General features: G+C 38.4%; 1 protein-coding gene across 2 annotated transcripts in view; it reads left to right on the top strand.

The window, feature by feature from the left end:
* PCOLCE2 (procollagen C-endopeptidase enhancer 2) overlaps window positions 1–23,265 on the top strand; it is an 82,401-nt gene that overhangs the window by 45,194 nt on the left and 13,942 nt on the right. For both annotated transcript variants that reach the window (XM_039219304.1, XM_039219303.1), the window contains exons 3-5: window positions 4,722–4,977; window positions 15,614–15,738; window positions 19,320–19,456. In XM_039219304.1, the coding sequence (XP_039075235.1) occupies window positions 4,722–4,977; window positions 15,614–15,738; window positions 19,320–19,456 (518 nt within the window). The remainder of the gene's footprint in view (window positions 1–4,721; window positions 4,978–15,613; window positions 15,739–19,319; window positions 19,457–23,265) is intronic.

Raw genomic sequence — 23,265 nt, 5'->3', positions numbered from 1 at the left:
GCAGAGGAGTATAATCTAATGTATGCTAGTGCTGGTAGTCTGAGCTTGAGGTAAGGGTTTCCTCCCTTTTTCCAGACATGAGAGTGTAAAGGGCTTTTTTTTAATGAAATTACCAATCCTCCCCCGACCCCCACTAAATGTTCAAAAAATCACATTATTTCCATTAATCCTTTTTTGAGTATTTAAATATATACAGGGAATTTAAATATACACAGAATATATATGAATAAGTAAAATCTTTTTTTTTTTTTTTTTTACTTTTTTTAATGTTTATTTTTGAGAAAGAGAGACAGGGCATGAGCTGGTGAGGGGCAGAGAGAGAGGGAGACACAGAATCTGTAGCAGGCTCCAGGCTCTGAGTTGTCAGCACAGAGCCCAATGTGGGGCTCGAACTCATGGACTACAAGATCATGACTTGAGCTGAAGTTGGATGCCTAACCACCTGAGCCACCCAGGCGCCCCCATGAATAAGATTTTTTAAGATTCTGATTTATCCCCCTCCTGAAATATAGCCAAATATTTGTGCATAGTTTGTGCATAAGTTTCTTTGGATTACATTTAGGGGTATATGTGAGATGACACTGAGCTGCTGTGCCTCTTGAACTTTGTGTAAATAGAAATGTGGCCTTGTATTTTTAGAGCATGCCTTCCCAAAGGTCTGTTTGTGGAAGAGGAAAATGATAGAAGATTAAAATGATGGCTTTAAAAAAAAACAGATATGCTTCAGAAATAGATTTTTGCTCACGTTAGTAAATAAGGCATTAGGTAGAAAAAAAGCTCCAGATACAAAGGAGTTACCATTTCTACAGAAATCTACTCCTTACAGAAGAAACTGGCCTCATATTTGCATTTTGCTCATAGTATCCTGAAAATGCAAACCATCAGCTTAAAATATAGCTCCCCTGTCCATTCTCTGGCAGCAGCTCTGGCATGAGCATCAGGAGACTTGGCATGTTTGCCTGTGACAGTAAGGACATCTCGGGCTGTAGGGTGAGCTGAGGTCATCGTTGCAGCATGAGGCTGTGGCCCACACAGGACTCAGCTGTTGACAGGGAAAAACATGAATATACAATTGTTTCTCTACAGGCAGATAATAAATCCCCTGGTCAATATAATCTCACAAAACAGCTGCTTTATTTGTCTCCATTGCCACCAAAAAAGCATCTTAATGGAGTTTCTGCATTAAGTGTTAGCATTACAGGAGATTTGAAATAAAAGGTTTCCCAAAAGATATGCATCTTCTTTTTTTTGGTAAAGAATGACCTAGAAAGGAGAGCAGTTTTCTGGAACTCAGCTGCTGCTGGTGGGGGTAGGAGATATTAGGACATAAGAGGCAGAGCCGCCGAGTAGGTGCCTTGTCCAGGGTTTGTGCAAAGAAGCTGGTGTTCCATTTAGCACCTGATGGATTTATTCATTTAACAAATCTTCATGATGCCCCTCTTCTTGGGCCACATACTGTCTAGGGGCTGGGATGCAGCACTGACCAAGGCAGGAGGGAGTCTTGCCTCCTTGAGCTCTATCTTCCAGGGAAAACAGACAATGAAGGAGTAGGTGGGTTGAGCCACCCCATGCTCAGGCACCCAAATGGCAGGCTGCTAACTGGGCAGAGCCCCATCTTGGGAGGAGGAGCTGGGAGTCTGGGAGTGCACGCCTCAAGAAGAGGAGACCTTGAAACAAGACCCTTAGCATGAATGAGAGGAGGGCAGATGTGGGAAAGTATTCTAGGCTGAAGGAATAGTTTGTGAAGGGCCTCTGTGTTTTTGTTTTTATTTTTATTTCTCCCCCTTATCATCTTCCTCATCCAGAAAACTCAAGGATGCTCAGGATGGAGAGTGATATGTACAGCATTATCCCATTTTCATTTTTAAGACACACAAAACACAACTGTGTATTTTGCATGGATACATATGCCTTTAAATGAAAGTATTTTGGTTTATTTTTAAAACTGTATTGATTTACTTTGATAGTGAGCATAAGTGGGGGAGGGGCAAAGAGGGAGAGGGAGAGATCGATAATCCCAAGCAGGTTCCCTGCTGTTAGCACAGAGCCCAACATGGGCTCTATTTCATGAACCATGAAATCATGACCTGAACCAAAGTCAAGAGTCAGGCACTTAACCAACTGAGCTGTCCAGGCGCCCCTATATTAAAGTATTTGAGGTTTCTTTTTTTTTTTTTTTTAACATTTATTTTATTTTTGAGAGAGGGAGAGAGAGAACATGAGCAGGGGAGAGGCAGAGAGTGGGGGGGACAGAGGATCCCAAGTAGGCTCTTGGCTGACGAGAACCACGAGATCATGACCTGTGCCCAAGTCGGCCGCTCAACCGACTCAGCCACCCAGGTGCCCCTAAAACTAATTTGAATGTCACAGAAGGAAACCCAATAAATTTGTGTTAATGGTTGTTTCTGAGAAAGAAGGGGGAGATAAGGCCTGGGATGGGGATGACAAACCTCATTTTATCTGAAAAAAATGTTTTTTCTTAATGTTTATTTAATTTTGAGAGAGAGTGACAGAGCAGGAGTCAGGGAAGAGCAAAGACAGAGGAAGACACAGAATCCAAAGTAGGCTCTGGGCTCTGAGCTGTCAGCACAGAGCCCAGTGTGGGGCTGGAACCCACTAACCTCAAGATCATGATCTGAGCCGAAGTCGGCTGCTTAACCAACTGAGTCACCCAGGTGTCCCTTATCTCAAAAATTTTAAGAAGACTTTAAAATATGTTTACCTGGGGTGCCTGGGTGGCTGAGATGGTTATGTGTCCAGTTCTTAATTTCTGCTCAGTGATCAATAGATTGCTTATATTTAAGGTTACAGATGTGGCATCATATTTTTTGTAATTTTCTGATGATAGGCTAAATAGAGATTGCATGCAAAAAAGATATATACAACAACAACATCAACAGGAACCCACAGAAATTCTACAAGAGATATCTCAGTGAGAATGTTTCAAAATTAAATAGCATTTTCTGTTATCAGCTTCATAGACTATGGCTTTGGAGTTTCTAATACTCATCCTTTTAAGATAAGCTCCTAGCAACTAGAATAGAGCCATAACAAAGCCAAAATATTCTCTTGAGACTAGTGCACTACAGTTTTTAACCATGGGGTGTGTATGTGTTTGATACAAAAAGCAAATAGCCCTGAAACACTTCATCTTATCACAGAAAAAATGAATTTATGGCACTGAACGCACCAAAGTGGGAAGCCATATTTATGTTGAAGCATCTATTGACCTATGAGTATGAGATATTTATTTAAGATGAATATAAACCATTGGTAGTGGTGGGTTTGTTTTGTCTCTTAAATCACTGACTTTTGTCATCTGTAAGATTTTACAGAATGAAATTCTTATACCATTCAGTAGGGGGTCTCATCCACTTGAAAAGGTAAAACAAATCTGATTGAGACTTTATGATCAAATACTAGAATAAATAAGTTAAAAGGTGGTGTGAACTAGGGGCACCTGGGTGGCTCAGTTGGTTAAGCATCTGACTTTGGCTCAGGTTCTTATCTTGCAGCTTATGAGTTCAAGTCTCACATCAGGCTGTGTTGTCAGCACAGAGCCTAGAGCCTGCTTTGGATTCTGTGTCTCCCTGTCTCTCTACCCCTCTCCCGTTGATGCACTGTGTCTCTCTCAAAAATAAACATTAAAAATGGGGGAGAAAAAAAGATGGTGTGAACTAGAAAGGAAATGGGGTGTTTATTAGAATCCTGCCAAATGTGGGGTGCCTGGGTGGCTCTGTTAAGCATTTGAGTCTTGATTTTGGCTCAGGTCATGATCTCACACTTTGTGAGACTGAGCTCCACGTTGAGCCCAGCACTGACAATACAGAGCCTACTTGGGAATTCTCTCTCTCCTCCTCTCTCTGTTCCTCCGCTGCTCGTTTGTGCACAAGCATGCTCTCTTTCTTGCTAAACATAAATAAATAAATAAACTTAAAATCCTTCCAAATGCTTTTATGCCTTTTTTTTCTACCTATTCAGGGAATAAGAAGGGAAGCATCATGAGAATTATATGGAAGAAATTATGGTGAAGAAAGTCTTATGAAAAAGTGAAAACTCATATTTTTCATTAGTGCATTGTGTTTCAAGGTTGCCTAGTCTATAAAGTTTTCATGTGGAAAACAAAACTCAGTGACTCGAAAAGAGATGATTCATAAATTACTCAGCGTAATCAGTGTAAATAGTTGATCTGGATTTTTCAGGACCCAAACCAAATGATCTATAAATTAACTATACGATTGCCAAATAATCCCTTCAGTTGGAACTTCATAGAAAATTTTACATATTGAGATTATCCTGTTGTATTATTTGTGAAAAATGATATTTCATGTGTTTCTTTGTCAAGCAGTATCTCTGGGTGCCATGGTGTTTTACAGTATGCAGATGTGTGCTAAGGTCCAACCAAGACTGATATTTTTGTAAGCAATGACTTATCAATTAATAAGACTGACCCAATATTTTGCAACTTTGTTAGGATAAAACTCCCTAGGCATAAGATTGTGTGTATGCTAATGAATTGTGGGGTTTGTCAAAAGAGAATACTTATATTTTATTAAGAGTTCATTATGGTAGAAAACCTTTGCTGAGTTCACATTTGAAGGAAGAAAAGCATCATCTTAAGTATTCTACTTTTATCTGCTCACTTTAGTAATTGGCTAGACATGAAAGGCATCAGATTCTGTTTCATGACATGGTTTTCCAATTGGTCCTTTTCTCTACAGGTTCCTGAGGGAAAAGTAGTAGTTCTTAATTTCCGATTCATAGATCTTGAGAGTGACAACCTGTGCCGCTATGACTTTGTGGATGTGTACAATGGTCACGCCAATGGCCAGCGTATTGGGCGCTTCTGTGGCACGTTCCGGCCTGGAGCCCTTGTGTCCAGTGGTAACAAGATGATGGTGCAGATGATTTCCGATGCCAACACAGCTGGGAATGGCTTCATGGCCATGTTCTCTGCTGCTGAACCAAATGAAAGAGGTATCGTTTCCACATTATGCTATTAATACCAATAATGTATTGTTGGTATTATTATGCTAATAATACCAGTAATGAAATAATACCAATAATGATGGCTCACAGTTACTGGATGGATGTTTACTGTGTGTGTTAGCCTGTGTTCTAGGCAGCTAAAATGTGTTCACTCCTTTAATCTAAAATTTAAGAGCAGTTCTTCTCAAAAATAGCTGCTAAATGCCACCAAACCACCAGGAAACCATTCAAAAAAGTTTCTCTCTCTCTCTTTTTTTAAAAGCCCATGTGATTCTTATCAAAATTCAAATACAGAAACTTAGGAAGTAAAAATGTGAAGCTTACATACATATATACACATACAGATATAGAAACATACCCCTTCACTCCTTTATAGTCACCTCTTAGAGCCATGGTGGTGGTCCCATACCTTTCTATGTGCACTCATACATATATACTTCTGCAATAGCTTTTTGTTTTTATTTTTAAAAATTTGTATATGTATGTATATATACAAATACAAAATATATATATATATATATTTTGAGAGAACGAAGAGGGAAGCGGCAGAGAGAGAGAGACTCACACAGAATTTGAAGCAGCTCCAGACTCTGAGCTGTCAGCACAAGAGTCCGACATGGGGCTTGAACTCATGAACCCTGAGATCATGACCTGAGCCAAAGTTGGGCAATTAACCATTGAGCCACCCTGCAATCGCTTTTTAGAAATGTAAGTGGGGTCATACATTCATAGTGTTTCACAGCCTTTTTTTTTTTTTTCACTGAAAACTATGTGTTGGGGTATTTTCATGTCAGTATATATGAACACCCAAGGGTAGAAACCTATACCCTTTTTTTTTCTTAAATAGTTTATTGTCAAGTTGGTTTCCATATAACACCTATTGCTCATCCCAACAAGTGCCCTCCTCCATGCCCATCACCCCCCTTCCCCTCTCCCCTACCCACATCAGCCCTCAGTTTGTTCTCAGCCTTTTTTTTTTTTTCACTGAAAACTATGTGTTGGGGTATTTTCATGTCAGTATATATGAACACCCAAGGGTAGAAACCTATACCCTTTTTTTTTTTTAAATATTTTATTGTCAAGTTGGTTTCCATATAACACCTATTGCTCATCCCAACAAGTGCCCTCCTCCATGCCCATCACCCCCCTTCCCCTCTCCCCTACCCACATCAGCCCTCAGTTTGTTCTCAGCATTCAACAGTCTCTAATGATTTGCCTCCCTCCCTTACCCAACTGTTTTTCCCCTTCTTCTCCCCAATGGTCCTCCTTTAAGTTCCTCCTAATCCACCTATATGTGCCAAGGTATGGTATCTGTCCTTCTCTGCCTGACTTATTTCGCTCAGTGTAACACCCTCAGGTTCCATCCATGTTGCTACACATGGCCAGATTTCATTCTTATTGCCATGTAGTATTCCATTGTATAGATAAACCACATCTACTTGATCCATTTGTCCGTTGATGGACACTTAGGCTCTTTCCATGTTTTGGCTATTGTTGAGAGTGCTGCTATGAACATTGGGGGACATGTGCTCCAGTGCATCAGCACTCCTGTATCCCTTGGGTAAATTTCTAGCAGTGCTATTGCTGGGTCATAGGGGAGTTCTATTGTTAATTTTTTGAGGAACCTCCACACTGTTCTCCAGAGGGGCTGCACCAGTTTACATTCCCACCAACAGTGTAGGAGGGTGTCTGTTTCTCTGCATCCTCGCCAGCATCTAGGGTCTCCTCCTGATTTGTTCATTTTAGCCACTCTGACTGGCGTGAGGTGGTATTTCAGTGTGATTTTGATTTGTATTTCCCTGATGCTGAGGGACGCTGAGCATTGTTTCATATGTCTGTTGGCCATCTGGATGTCCTCTTTGGAGAAGTGTCTGTTCATGTCTTCTGCCCATTTCTTCACTGGATTATTTGTTTTTCGGGTGTGGAGTTTGGTGAGTACCTTATAGATTTTGGATACTAGCCCCTTTATCTGATATGTCATTTGCAACTATCTTTTCCCATACTATTAGTTGCCTATTAGTTTTATAGTTTCCTTTGCCATGCAGAAGCTTTTTATCTTGATGAGGTCCCAATAGTTCATTTTTGCTCTTGATTCCCATGCCTTTGGGGATGTGTCAAGTAAGAAATTGCTGCAGTGGAGGTTAAGGAGGTTGTTTCCTGCTTTCTCCTCTAGGGTTTTAATGGTTTCCTGTCTCACGTTCAGGTCCTTTATCCATTTTGAGTTTATTTTTGTGTATGGTGTGAGAAAATGATCTAGTTTCATTCTTCTGCATGTTTCTGTCCAGTTCTCCCAGCATGAAGCTGTTCTTTTCCATTGGTTACTCTTTCCCGCTTTGTCAAAGACTAGTTGGACATACATTTGTGGATCCCATTCTGAGTTCTCTATTCTATTCTTTTGGTCTATGTGTCTGATTTTGTGCCAATACCATACTATCTTGATGATTACAGCTTTGTAGTAGAGGCTAAAGTCTGGGATGGTGATGCCTCCCATTTTGGGTATTTTCTTCAATAATACTTTGGCTATTTGGAGTCTGTTGTGGTTCCATACAAATTTTAGGATAGTTCTAGTTTTGAGAAGTATGCTGGTGCAATTTTGATTGTGATTGCATTGAATGTGTAGATTGCTTTGGGTAGTAATGATATTTTAACTATATTCTTTCAATTCATGAGCATGGAATGTTTTTCCATTTGTTTGTGTTTCTTCAATTTCCTTCATAAGCTTTCTATAGTTTTCATCATACAGATCTCCTTTAACTTTGGTTAGTGTCGGAGGCCGCGCCGGCTCCGACAGGTCCAGGGGTCCCTGAAGGATGGACGGTGTCGGCGAAAGAGAATGAGAGAGCCCCGAGATTTTTTTCTGATCACCAGGCAGGCATCTCTGTCCTGTCGGTTTTGGTGTCTTTATTTAATGGTTCAACAACCATATGAGGTCAGAGAAAAGGAATTTCTTACAATGAGAGGTCTTTTGTGATATCAATTGCAGAATTATCCCAGTCATGGTGAATTTACAACCAAGGAAATAACAGGATGCTCTTAGTGAAAGACAGGATAACATATAGGTTACATTGTATATAGATAAGTTAGGAGTCATTCTGTCTGGCTCTCAAGAGGATGAATGATTCTGAATTGGTTAGTTAGTGGAAACTACCAAGGGGGCTCTATATGTATCAGTCTTTGCATCTGGGTTTATGTTTTAATTACTCTTATCTATCCTCATCCCAGCTGCCAGTGTAAGGGAGGATGTCTGTGGAATGTAGGCCCTGAGGAAGGGACTGCCATACATCACCAATTAGTAAGTTATGTTCGGTACTTATCTGTACCTTAACTATAAATTAGGCTCTTCTGATATGGGACCAGGCTCAATAGTAACTCTTGTGTTCTTAACCCCCTTTATTATCTAAGTCTTGGATCTGCAAGGCCCATAGGAAGAACCTTTTAACAATGATCCACAGAGCTCTTATCTAAACTCTCTTTTGTAAAGGCAGGAATATGCTTTTCCTATGAGGTAACTGTGTTCAGAATATGGGTTTCATATGGAATATTGTGAGGCCTGGTCAATACCAGCAGGCTCATTTCCAACATGAGCCAGTGGTAACAGAAGGAGATACTAGTCTTCGTTTCTCATGGCAGAAGCTGTGTAAACATTGCCATTTCCTTGCTGTGACTGCCATCCAGAGAGGCCGGTGCGGCTCCTGGCAGGTTAGGTTTATTCCTAGGTATTTTTTGTTTTTTTGTGCTATTGTGAATGGGATCAGTTTCTTGATTTCATTATTGGTGTATAAAAATGCAGCTGATTTCTGTACTTTGATTTTGTACCCTGCAACTTTGGTGAATTCATGGATCAGTTCTAGCAGACATTTGGTGGAATCTGTCGGGTTTTCTATATAGAGTATCATATCGTCTGCGAAAAGTGAAAGTTTGACTTCTTTGACAATTTTGATGCCTCTTATTTCCTTTTATTTTCTGATTGCTGATGGTAGGACTTTCAGCACTATGTTAAACAACGGTGGTGAGAGTGGACATCCCTGCCGTGTTCCTGACGTCAGGAGGAAAGCTCTCAGTTTTTCCCCGTTGAGGATGATGTTAGCTGAGGGCTTCTCATAGATGGCTTTTATGATGTTTGAGTAAGTTTCTTCTATCCTGACTTTCTCGAGGGTCTTTATTAAGAAAGGATGCTGTATTTTGTCAAATGGTTTTTCTACCTCTATCGACAGGATCATACGGTTTTTATCTTTTCTTTTGTTAATGTATTGTATCACATTGATTTGCGAATATTGAACCAGCCCTGTAACCCAGGAATGAATCCCACTTGATCATGGTGGATAATTCTTTTTATATGCTGTTGGATTCGATTTGCAAGTATCTTGTTGAGGATTTTTGCATCTGTATTCATCAAGGATATTGGCCTATAGTTCTCTTTTTTTGTTGGGTCTCTGTCTGGCTTGGGTATCAAAGTGATGCTGGCTTCATAGAATGAGTCAAGAAGTTCTCCTTAGATTTCTATTTTTTGGAATAGTTTGAGAAGAATGGGTATTAACTCTGTTTTAAATGTCTGGTAGAGTTCCCCAGGGAAGCCATCTGGCCCAGGGCTGTTATTCGTTGGGAGATTTTTGATAACTGATTCGATTTTTTCACTAGTTATGGGTCTGTTCAGATTTTCTATCTCTTCCCTTGTGAATTTTGGTAGTGAGTGTATGTTTAGGAATTTGTCCATTTCTTCTAAGTTGTCCAGTTTGTTGGCATATAATTTTTCATAGTATTCCCTGATAATTGCCTGTATTTCTGAGGATTGGTTGTAATAAGTCCATTTTCATTCATGATTTTGTCTATTGGGGTGTTCTCTCTTTTCTTTTTGAGAAGCCTGGCTAGAGGTTTGTCAATTTTGTTTATTTTTTCAAAAATCCAACTCTTGGTTTCATTGACCTATTCAACTGTTTTTTTTTTATTCTATATTGTTTATTTCTGCTTTGATTTTTATTATTTCTCTTCTACTGGGTTTGGGGTGCTCTTGTTGCTCTCCCTCTAGTTCCTTTAGGTGCAGTGTTATATTTTGTACTTGTGCTTTTTCTAATTTCTTGAAATAGGTCTGGAGAGCACTGTACTTTCCTCTTAGGACTGCCTTTGCCACATCCCACAGAGTTTGGATTGTTGTTGTTTTTTTTTTTTCATTTGTTTCCATTTATTTTTAAATTTCTTCTGTAATTGCCTGATTGGCCCATTTGTTCTTTAGTAGGGTGTTCTTTTTAACCTCCATGTTTTTGGAGGTTTTCCAGACTTCTTCCTGTGGTTGATTTCAAGTTTCATAGCATTGTGATCTGAAAGTGTGCATTGTATGATATCAATTCTTTTATATTTATTTAGAACCTCTACCCTTAAAAATAACAGTAGTGGGGCACTTGGGTGGCTCAGTCAGTTAAGCGTCTGACATTGGCTCAGGTCATAAACTTACGGTTCATGAGTTCAAGCCCTGCATTGGGCTCTCTGCTGTTGGTACGGAGCTCATTTCAGATCCTCTGTTCCTCTCTCTGCCCCTTCCTTGCTTGTGCTCTCTCTCTCTCAAAAATAAACAAACATATATATACACATGTGTGTATGTGTGTGTGTGTGTGTGTATAAAACACAACTGCAATGTGCAAGATATGTTAAATTTGGAACCTTTAGCTTGACATCATTCCCTAATCTGCTCTTGCTTTGAGCTGTTGTGCAACATTACTGGTCTGAAAGGTCAGAGGATAGAATCTGGGGCTAACAGAGCATACAAAACATTTGGAAGGAAATCCTGGTTGGGAGCTACAGAAGAATTGAGGCACAAAGTATACAGACAAATCCACCTAAATCTTGGTTTACAGCCAACTCTACGTATGCTGAGGAGAGTCCAGTTGGCCTGGCACAAAAGCATCAGCTGAAACATTAAAATGAACAGAGATTATAGCTGCTGCCTACTGCTAGGAAGAACGACTTTGAGCTTGAGTCTAGGCAAGTGAAATACCTGTTATAACAAAAGTCATTTTTCATAGGAAGACAACAGAATCTAGAATCTTTGTAATATATCATTCATAATATCCAGTTATGTGATAAAGCCAGAAAAGTGTGTCTATAGTCCAGAAAAAAAGCAGTCAGTAAAAGCTGATCCCAAGATAACTCCGATGTTGCAGTAGTTAGCAGACAAGCACTTTAAAGTAGCTGTTATAAATGTCTAAGGATTTAAAGGGAAATATATGTATAATAAGTAAACAGATTGAGAATTTCAGAAGAGAAACAGAACTTTATAAACTATAAAAAAGAATAAAAGTAATTCTAGGACTGAAAGATACAGAGTCTGAAATTTAAAAATTTACCTGACGGGCTTACAAGCAGATTGGAGATGGCAGAAGAGTCAGTGGATTTGAATAGAAATGATCTAATCTGAAGAACTGGGAGAAAAATGATGAAAGAAAAAGAGCCTCAGAGACCAGTGAGGCAATATCAAGTGGTCTAATGTGTAATTTGTGTCCCAGAAGAGAGTGATAATAGTACAGGAAAAATGTCTGAAGAAATAATGGCTTGAAGCTACCCAGATTTAGTGAAGAACATTAATTTATAGGGCCAAAAAGATCAACAAATTTCAAACAGGACAAATAAAAAGCCATACATTAAATGAGGGACATTAAAATTAGAGAAATCTAAGTAAAAAGAGAAATTTTCAGAGCACCTGGGTGGCTCAGTCGGTTAAGTATCTGACTTGATGTTACGGTTCATGAGTTCGAGCCCCCACGTTAGGCTCTTTGCTGACAGCTTGGAGCCTGGAGCCTGCTTCAGATTCTTTGTTTCTGTCTCCCTCTGCCTCTCCCCTGCTTGCATTCTTCTCTCACTCTCTCTCAAAAATAAACATTAAATAAATGTTCAAAATCAGAGAGATGAAAATCAGATTACATACAAGGGGACAATGATATAAATGGTGGCTTTCTCTTAATGAGGAACAATGGAGGCCAGAAGGCAGTAGAGCAGCATTTTTAATTAATTAATTAAATTTACATCCAAGGTAGTTAGTATATAGGGCAACAGTGATTTTAAGAGTAGATTCCTTAATGCCCCTGACCCATTTAGCCCATCCCCCCTCCCACAATGTCTCCAGGCACCCTCTGTTTGTTCTCCATATTTAAGAGTCTATTATGTTTTTGTTCCCCTCCCTGTTTTTATATTAGTTTTGCTTCCCTTCCCTTATTAGAAAGGCATTTTTAAAGTGCTCGAGTGAAACTATCAACCTAGAATGTTGTCTATACACTATAGACAGTCGTATAGACAGTCTTAAAAAAATGAAAGTGCAATTTAAAAAAAAAAGAAAGATAAATATTTAGGTAAACGTTTGCATCACCAGAAATATTGAAGGAAGTTCCTCAAGTTGAAGGGAAATGGCCCCATGGGTAACACTAAGGTAATGAAAGGATTGGAGTCCACTGGAAAAGGTAAATATAAAATAGACACTATTTTTTGTTCTCTTAATTTTTTTACATGTATTCAAAACAGAATGAAAAAATACCTTTAACACTGTATTGTGGAATAGATTAACGTATGATATATATGCCAACAATAAAATAAAGGTAAAGGAGAGATAAATGGAACTTTATTATTGTATGCATACACACACACACATATACGTGAAGAAATACAGTATTAAATCTAATCAGATTGTGATAAATTAAAGATTTATATTATAATCCCTAGAGTACTCATGAAAAAGGTAGTACTTCGAGCTAAAAGCCAAAAGATTAAAAGGGAATACTATAATTTTTCAGCTAACCTAAAAAAGGCAGGAAAGGAAGATCAAACGGAACAAGAGAAAGGTGAGACCAATAGAGCAGAGTAGCAAATATCACACTAAATCCAAGCATATTGTTATATACATTGATTACCAAGGCTTAAATACTTCAGTTAGAAAACAGAGATAATTAGAATGGTTTAGAAAGCAAGGCCTATCTATATGTTGTCCGTAAGAAAGCAGTTGACATACACAGACAAAATAGGATGAATGTAAAAAGATGGGAAAAAAATGTGCCATGCAAATTCCATTAAAACTAATTGAAACTAATAAAGATCCCAATAAATATGAAAATAAACACTTGAATAAGCACTTCCCAAAGGAAGATATAGGAATAATTAATAAGTACATGAAAAACTACTCAGTATCCCTAGTTAACAAGGTAATGCAAATTAAAACCACATTGAGATACCATTACAAACCCACTAGATTGTCTCAAACAACTGATATCATCGGAGCACCTGGGTGCCTCAGTCAGTTAAGCATCTGACTTCATCTCAGGGCATAATCTCATAATTCATGAGTTCGAGCCTTACATCTGGCTCTGTGCTGACAGCTCAAAACCTGGAGGCTGCTTCAGATTCTCTGTCTCTGTTTCTGTCTCTCTCTCTCTCTCTCTGCCCCTTCCCTACTCACACTCTTGTCTCTCTCTCTCAAAAATAAACATTAAAAATGATAATAAAAGTAAAACAACTGACATCATCAAGTGGTAACAGAGATGCGATATTACCAAAGTGCTCATAGCTGGAGAGTTATAAATGTTACAACCTCTCTGGGCACCTGGATGGCTCAGTGGGTTAAGTGTCCAACTTTGGCTCAGGACATGATCTCGTGGTTCCTGAGTTCAAGCCCTGTATCAGGCTCTATGTTGACAGCCCAGAGCTTGGAGCTTGACTCAGATTCTGTGTTTCCCTCTGGTTGCCTCTCCCCCTCTCACATTCTGTCTCTCTCAGAAAAAAAATATATTTTTTTTAAATGCTACTACCTCCAGGGGAAAATTTTAGTAGTTTCTTCTGAAGTTAAATATCTACGTCTACTCTTGGACTAGGAATTGCTCTCCTGGGTATTGTACGAGCAAAATGAAAATGAATGTCCACAAAGAGATTTGTATAGAAATGTTTCCAGCAGCTCCATTCACAGTAGCCCAAACTGGAAACACCTACATGATGAATATCAGCGGAGTAGAGGTAAATAAATTGAGGTGTTTCCATATGCTGGAATGCTATTCAGCCGACTAAAGGAACAAACTGCCAACACACACAGCAACACGAATGAATCTCAGGCACTATGCTAATAAGGGAAGCCAGACACAGAAGAGTACACAATACATGATTCCATTTGTATGAAGGTCCAGAATAAAACTATGGTGAAAGTTTTCAGACAAGTGGTGTGGAGAGTCGGCAGACTGATTGGGGAGGGATATAGGAATTTGGTACAGAATGTATTCTATGTCATCCTTGTAGTTTGGCTTCCATGGGTGGATCAGTTTTTCAAATTAGTACAGCTAATTTATGCATTTCAGAGTATATGAATTTATCTTCCTGAAATCTGTCAATAATAATAGGTGGTAGGGATTGGATATTGGTATTCATAAAAAGAATAGTAGAATGATAATAATTGTTGAAATCGGGTGATGGATGCATCGAAGCTCATTATTCTATTTACTTTGTTTATGCTTAAAATCTCCCATGAATAAAGAGTTTTATGAATTATCCCACCTCAATTTTTATAACACATTTTCTTAGAGATGCCTTTTAAGAATGATTATCTTTGGGGCACTTGGGTGGCTCAGTTGGTTAAGTGTCCGACTTCGGCTCAGGTAATGATCAGGTCATGATCTCGCAGTTCATGGGTTCCAGCCCCATGTCTGTCTCTGTGCTGAGAGCTAAGAGCCTGGAGCCTATGTCAGGTTCTGTGTCTCCCTCTCTCTCTGCCCTTTCCCTGTTTGTGCTCTGTCTCTCTTTTTCTCAAAAATAAATGAAACATAAATTTTTTTTGAAAAATACTATCTTCCATGTCAAAGAAATATTTAATTGAAAGTATATTAGTTCCCTTAGTTTGAATTCAGCTTTTCTGTTAAATTCAAGTAAAATTAAATTTAGAACTTGGTGACAAAATATCTTTCTAAAATTATTTCTCTTAACTTACTAGTCCCTATGCATAAAGATGTCTGAAATGATGTTTCTCAAATATTGATTGTGGTTAGTGTTAGGTGGTTGGATTTGGGGTAATTTTTTATTTTTTTGATGCTTTTCTGTATTGCTGAGAATTTATAAACACATACTGTTTTTACAAACAGTTATTCTTAAAAATATTAAAGATGTATATAGCATATAAAGTTTTCTGATAGTGAGAGTCTTATATACCAGCTAATTAAAATTTGTCCATGGACATCGGTTTTCATCCTAATAAATGGATAAAAGGTATTAATAAATACCTCTGCCTTGAGGGTTCTTAAAATCTATGTAATTTGTTGAGCTTGTATGATTTCTGAATGAGTTCTTGGACAAAGGTTTTTGTCTGTTACTTGTCCAAAAAATGAAAGAAAGAAAAGAACCTATAGCCCTGACTCTACTCCTATGCTCTCTTGTACTGATGTGATATGTCAAGTCAAAGAGATCATTCAGCGTGTGGGGGGGGGGGCAAAGAGGTATATGTGGAGACTATGTAATCATTTCTTAAGAAAAAATTTAAGAGCTTCTGTCATTGCCTTTATTTACTGTACTATCACCAATATTCTAAATTCCCAGTCTCCTTATGGTTGCATTGCCCTGACCTCTATCAGTATATAAACTTGGATTTTTTTTTCATACTTAATAACTTTAGGGGATCAGTATTGTGGAGGACGCCTCGAAAGACCTTCTGGCTCTTTGAAAACCCCCAATTGGCCTGACCGTGATTACCCTGCAGGAGTCACTTGTGTGTGGCATATTGTAGCCCCAAAGAATCAGGTAAGCTTTCCTGAAAATCTGAAGAAAGCATGCATGTATGAATTGCCTTGATGGTGTGAGGGGCCCATCTCTCAAGAGCTTGGCATGCAGGATGAGGAATGCCTTGCCGGACACAGGCATCTCTGTATAAAAGACCCAGGTTAAAATTGCTTTTGCAAAGTCATGTATTTAATTATATAAATTATAAAAATACAATTTTCAAATTTCAATATAAATAGTAAGCAAATCCCCATGAGATTGTTTAACCCTTTTAACCCTGTGGAAAATGTTATAAACAGTAGTGACTTAGTATGAGAGGGTTAGAATCCCCAAGTACATACACGTTTCAGGTAGCCATTTGTTCACATAGCAAATGTACCTGACAGCTTCACCGGGACAAAGCCAATGCAAGCATACCACATTTTCCCCTCAAAGAACATAGAGTCTGAAAGCTAATCTGCTCTGGATTTTTTTGGGTGTCGTTTAACGTAAAATTTGTTCAGGTTCCCCACAAATAACTTTATTCATTGCTCTAAATCAACAGAGAAGGTCTTAGTTTTCCTGTGCTTATTAGTTTATGATTATGTGAAATTTTATCTTTTCTGGAAATCACGTTTAGGTATTAAATACAGGAGAAAACATAGCAAAGTTAGTCCAAGTCTACTTTGTGGACATTGGAAAATAAGTTTTGAAAAATTATTATTGTTACAAACACTACAGACTTTAATCACACACTAGAATGGTGAGCATTATGATACTGTTTAAAAAACTTTTCTAAACTGATCTTTTGAGGAGCACTTAGGTGGCTCAGTCAGTTAAAGGTCTGACTTTGGCTCAGGTCATGATCTCATGGTTTGCAGGTTTGACCCCAGCATCAGGCTCTGTACTGACAGCTCAGAGCCTGGAGCTTGCTTCAGGTTCTGTGTCTCCCTCGCTTTCTGCCCCTCCCCTACTCATTCTCTCTCTCCCCCTCTCTCTCAAATAATAAAACATAAATAAATAAATAAATTGATCTTTTGTATCACTCACACAAATACCACTTGCCATATATTCATTTTTTAATGTTAAATTATTCAGGCAAACATATCATGCAGGTTGGTGATTTGAACTCATACACACATGCCACACACACACATACTCTGATCATAATCCCCAAACCCAGTTTTATTTTTAAGAATAAAAATCTGGGGTGCCTGGGTGACTGTCAGTTAAGTGGCCAACTTCAGCTCAGGTCATGATCTTGTGGTTTGTGAGTTCAAGTCCCACAATGGGCCCTGTGCTGACAGCTCAGAGCCTGGACCCTGCTTCAGATTCTGTGTCTCCCTCTCTCTCTGTCCCTCCCCAGCTGGCACTCTGTCTCTGTCTCTCTCAAAAACAAATATTGAAAAAAAAAAAAAGAATATCAGGCCATTTAATGATGAAAGATTATATAAATTTATTGAACTTTTTATAGTTTAAAGTAACATTTAAAAGTCGTATTTCACAATATTTAAGCCAGTATGTAATCTTTGAGATTGTATTGGTCGTTTTTCTTTCTGTGACATTTGTAAATATATTAGTTTAAATAATTTAATTATGCTTGCAGATTACAATTCTGCATCTTTTTTCTATTCATCTCTTTAATTATTTAAATTTAAATTTGGGTTTCATTTTATTAATGTGATTTTTTATTTTAGCCAATTGATTGTTTAATCATTGTTGTAATGTCTGAAATCACTGGAAACACTGTCAAAGAAGATGAGTATAATGGGAAAATTAAGTCCTGAGTAATTTCTGTGCCAGTCTATGGGCATTTTATTCCAATAAACAACTTCGTTTTTTATCATAGTTTTCCTCTTTATTTTCCTATTTATTTACTTATATTTTACTCTTCTTTCTAAAAGCTGTTATATGAGTAAGTAGAGAAAAGTTCAGCCAATTTTTTAATAATCTGGAAAGCATTTTATAACCAACTGGTGAGAAGTTATTGGACCCAAAGAGGAAATATTTATAATTTAAAACAGTGCTAAATACAAATAAGCTATTATTCACCCATAACTGGTGCTGACTTTTTAAATGTGAGTAAGTACGGAGATATGTGGCATTTGTGTTCAGAGTCAAAATTTACCTTTAGTCCCTCCATGATGCTGTTGCTGTTATCATCTTTATCTACGTTACTGTGTATAAATCTTCTTTAGCTTGTAATAATTAGAGCCTGTCCTAACAGGAATTAATGCCCATTATCTTCCCTTAAGCAGCAGGGAGGGTTACCTGCTCACCTGCTGCCCAGCAAAAGTGGAGATCAGCTGTCTGCGTGCTGTCGGTGTTTATGAACCCAGTGAGATTTCCTTTGATTCACATGTTGGAGGTGCTCTGGAAAAATCTGCTTGTGAGGAGAATGATTGCCTATTAAATCAAAACTTCCTATTGACTTGAATAACTTTGAACACTATTATTGGTACTAGTGCAAAAAAATTAAATACTTAAGAAGTCTAGGGGCACCTGGGTGGCTCAATCCGTTAAGCGTCTGACTTCAGTTCAAGTCATGGTCTCACGGTTCGTGGGTTTGAACCCTTTGTTGGGCTCTGTGCTGACAGCTAGCTCAGAGTCTGGAGCTTGTCTTCAGATTCTGTGTCTCCTTCTCTCTCTGACCTTCCCCTGCTCATACTGTCTCTATCTCTTTCTCAAAAATAAATAAAACATTTACAAAATTAAAAAAAAAAAAGAAATACTTAAGAAGTTTAACCCCGACTTGGTATGCAAGTGCTTTTATGCAACCTCTTCAAAAATCAACTACATCAACAAGTAGTGCCAACTCAGTAGGCACACTTTTCATACATCAAGAAGATATCACAGTCAATCCCTACTTCCTAAATCTCTAGTCTTAAAGAATTTGATGACTTTACATGTGATAGAAATGTTGTTCTCCTTCCCTTGGAAGAGAAACAACTCCATCCACCACCTCACCCACCCAAACGCATACACATACACCACACCCCAGTACATACATTAACGTCGGGGAACATCTCAAAGAAGACTGAAGTTGGCATAGGCTCTGCTTTCCACTTCAACACGTATCCAGTTATGGTCTTTATTGTAGGCTGCTAGGGTTATGTGGTGTTCCCATACTTTTGTAGTTGTAGGTGAACAGATCTAAATTTAAGATCTTAACTAGGGTTGAGATGTTCTTTTGTAATGATTAAAAATTAAGGCAAAATAATACCACGGTTTTGTTAACTGCAGAAGAAGTATGAGAACCATAAAGAAACAGTTCAAACAGAAGGAATATTTTCTTTACAAAGGAAAATCAGGTGGGGCGCTTGGGTGGCTCAGTAGGTTAAACGTCCGACTTTGGCTCAGGTCATGATCTCATGGTTTGTGGGTTTGAGCCCTGCGTCCGGCTCTGTGCCGACAGCTAGCTCAGAGCCTAGAGCCTGTTTCAGATTCTGTATCTCCTTCTCTCTCTGAACCTCCTCTGCTCATGCTGTCTCTCTCTCAGAAATAAATAAAACATTAAACAAATTTAAAAAAAATCATATCTTACAGATCTGGGAAGAGGAAGATTTCTGTGTGAGATTATTTCTCAAAGCTATCTTGACATTTCTAATGTGCTTTCTCTAAAGCTTATAGAATTAAAATTTGAGAAGTTTGATGTTGAGCGTGATAACTACTGCCGATATGATTTTGTGGCTGTGTTTAATGGTGGGGAAGTCAACGATGCTAAGAGAATTGGAAAGTATTGTGGTGATAGTCCACCTGCGTAAGTAGCACCTGTTTTATTTCATTAATATTTTAGTAGCTCTAAACTTTTTTCTTATTAAATTGCCCAATTATATTTTATTTTCTGGAAGATTCTATGCTGTTGTTGTTTTGTTCACAAATTCTTGGGTTCATGGCAGTAGAGTCCCATACAGCCCCAGCACAAAGAATAGCCGACCCAGAGAGTGAGGCGGCATTAATGAGTATAGCGAGGCTTTGGCAGCCAAACAGATAACAGAAGCAGAGTTGGTGATGTCCCAGAGTCAGATGCTAGCCAGACACCTGGATACATCACTGCCCTGGAAAGGTGAACTCAAGCACCAGCAAAGGGGGAAATTGTGAGAAAAAAGTAGGGGGCTGAAATTTGGGGATCCAGACCAGGAAACCTGGCTGCTTATGACAACCCAGGTGATTGTACCTGATCAGAGACCTGTCTGGCACCTTTTGTGGCTTTGTTCGTCTTCCTCACATTATCGCTCAAATGTTTGCTGGGTGAGTCTGAAAGGCACTGTGTATTTATCAGCAAACATTTATGGAGCTAAGAACTCTGCCACTTACTAGCTGTGTAGCATTGAGCCAATTGCCTAATTCCTCTTAGTTCCCTATTCTGTATTGGTGCAACACATGTATTTTGGTGCAAGATATTTCACACCTTCACATATAATACTAGAGAAAGTCTTAGTTCAAATTACTACAGCTTAGGGTGGCTGGCTTGTTGGATTATATGCATCACTTAGTTTTACATGCATGTCTATGATTCCCCCAGACACATTGCGTTAAAACAAGGTATTTTTCTTTTAAATTCATTTTTTCAATTTAAATTCATTTATAGTTTGATAAGAATTTTCAATACGTACAAATTGGTTAAAATTTGAACATTACTACACCCAAATTTGACTCCGCAGCTGAATTTGTTAGAGAAAGTCCCATTTCTAAGCTCATAGCAAAGGTGTTCCTTCTATATTTTTTTCCTGTTGCTGCTATAACAAATTACCACTGACTGAATGGCTTAAAACAATACATGTATTCTCTTACAGTTCTGGAGGTCAGAAGTCTGAAATCATTTGCACTGAGCTAAAGTTAAGCTGTCAGCAGGGCTGTTTCCTTCTGAAAGCTCTGAGAGGAGAATCAGTTTCTATGCCTATTTCAGCTTCAAGAAGCTGCTGCATTTCTTGGCTGTGGTTCCTCCTCCGTCTTCAAAGCACATCACTCCTATCTCTGCATCTGTCATCGTATTGCCTTCTCTTCTCCTGGAGTCGAACCTGTCTCTTCTAAGGACACCTGTGGTTACATTTAGGGCCCACGTAGACAACCCAGGATACTCTTTCCTTCTCAAGATCCTTAATCACACCTGCAAGTTCCCTTCACACATAAGGTAACATATTCACAGGTTCCAGGGATTAGAATGGGGACATCTTGGGGGCCATTGTCAGCCTACCACAACCTCATTTATTCCAAGCCAATTTTTCATCTGTATCCTCTGACCTCCTTCTTTTCTCCCTTGAAACTTTCCTCTACCCAGTCGCCCTCTTTTTTCCCATCATCTCCATCTTTAGCCTCTGCCTTCTTTTCTTATTTCTTTCCTGTAGCCAAAATTTTAAGTTCTTCTAAATTAAGGGAGAAAAAAGTAACCCTTTCTTGACCCCCTATTGCTATAGCTTTATCTGCCATGTCTCCCCTGTCTTTATATCCAAGTATTTAAAAAAATTTCAAGTTTCATTTCTTAGCAATATGGAAATTAAGATAGCCTTTAAAATCATGCCAGAAGAAACACCAAACAGTGTTCCTAAGTTAAAACAAAAAATTTAAGCACTGCTCAGTTGGTAAAAATAAGAGAAATCATCAGGGGGCAAAAATGTTGAAAAGCCCAACAGCACCTGGGTAGCACCTGGGGTCGGTTAAGCACCCCAACTCTTGATTTCGGTTCAGGTCATGATCTCAAGGTTCATGAGAGCAAGCCCTTTGTTGGGCTCTGTGCTGACAGTGTAGAACCTGCTTGGAATTCTCTCTCCCTCTCTGCTCCTACCCGTGTGCTCTCTCTCTCTCAAAAATAAATAAACATTGAAAAACTATTAGCAAGTCAAATCTAACAATGTATAGAAAATACTGTCTGACCAGGAATTCAAGATTGGTTTGAACTTAGAAAGTCTATTAATATAATTTAATTATCAGATTAAAGTGTGAGTTTTAGGTTATATTTTCACTTGTTGGGAACATTAATTTATTCAGGAATAAATACAAAAGTTTATATTTATTAAAAATATTATTTTAATAGCAACATAAATATAAAATGCTCAAGAGTAAATCTAATAATTGTGTGCAAGCCCTTAATAGAGAAAATTATAAAACCTTACTGAGAGGTACTTTAAAAACCTCAATAAATAGAGCTGTCTACCGTTCTCATGAATAGGAAGAATCAATGTCATTTAAAAATAACAAAATTAGTTTTTCATTAAACCTGACAGCCTGATTCTGAAGTGTTCATGGAGTTGCAGGGGGGTGGGGCATGGGGTCAAAACTATAACAGTTCTGAAGGAGAGCCTGGCAGGGGGATTTGCCTTATATGCTGGAGCTGTATCAGAAAGCTGCTGTATTTAAGACAATATGGTTTTAACAGAGATAGACAAATGGACTAATGAAAACACCAAAGAGAGGCAAGATACATCCACATATGTCTGCAGATGGGGCACATCACAGTGACCCGCAGGTCAGCTGGTGAAAAATGGCCCCCTTGAAAAATGAGGTAGGGACAATTTGTATTCATATGGGAAAAATGAATTCTGTGACACACACATACACACTAAACTGCAACTACAGATGCATTGTGAATGAGAATTTCTATTCATTAAAATATACCTTAAAGAGAGGGAAAAGAGAAGACACAAAACAGAAACAGGTATTTGTAACATATTTGATAAAGACATCTAGGTCCAGAATATATCAAGAAATTCTAAGAATAAAGAAAAAACAACTCAATAGAAAAAAAAATGGGCAAGAGACATGAAAAGGCATTCCTGAAGGAAGAAAGCTGAACAGTGAATAAATCTTTGAAAAGAGTATAAACTGGCACAATAACTTTGGAAATCAGCTTGGCATTATCTAATGAAGTTGAAGATGGGCATGTATCCTGTGACTTAGCAGAGAACATGTACCCTACCCTCCTGGGGTGCTCACTAAAGTTACTTTTGCCCATGTGTACCAAAAGACATATACAAGAATATTCCTAGCGATACTGTTTATAATGGGGGGAGGGGGCAGAAGAAATAGCCTGTTATTTATCAACAAGAGAATGGTTAAATTGTTATAGTTCCCACTATGCAGCAGTGAAAACAGTGGATGAATCTCACAGTTACAATGCTGAGTGTGGGAAAAAAAATAACAGAAAAATATACACCATACTCTCTCATTTATATGAAGTTTTTTTTTTTTTTTTTTACAAATAGTTTATTGTCAAATTAGTTTCCACATAACACTCAGTGCTCATCCCCATAAGTGTCCTCCTCTATGCCCATCCTCCCTCCCCCCCACATCAGTCCTCAGTTTTTGTCAGCATTCAAGAGTCTCTCATGGTTTGCCTCTCTCCCTTTCCCCCACCATTTCCCCCCTTCTTCTCCCCCTTGTTCCTCCGTCAAGTTCCTCCTAATCCTCCTATACGTGCAAACATATGATATTTGTCCTTCTCTGCCTGACTTATTTCGCTCAACATAACACCCTCAAGGTCCATCCATGTTGCTACACATGGCCAGATTTCATTGTTTCTCAGTGCCATGTAGTATTCCATGGTATAGATAAACCACATCTTGATCCATT

This window comes from Hyaena hyaena, unplaced genomic scaffold, assembly GCF_003009895.1.
Source record: "Hyaena hyaena isolate Hyena2069 unplaced genomic scaffold, ASM300989v1 scaffold_806, whole genome shotgun sequence".
In the NCBI taxonomy this organism is placed as follows: Eukaryota; Metazoa; Chordata; class Mammalia; order Carnivora; family Hyaenidae; genus Hyaena; species Hyaena hyaena.
Note: the sequence above shows the minus strand (reverse complement) of the source record. Positions and strands in the feature narration are given on the sequence as shown.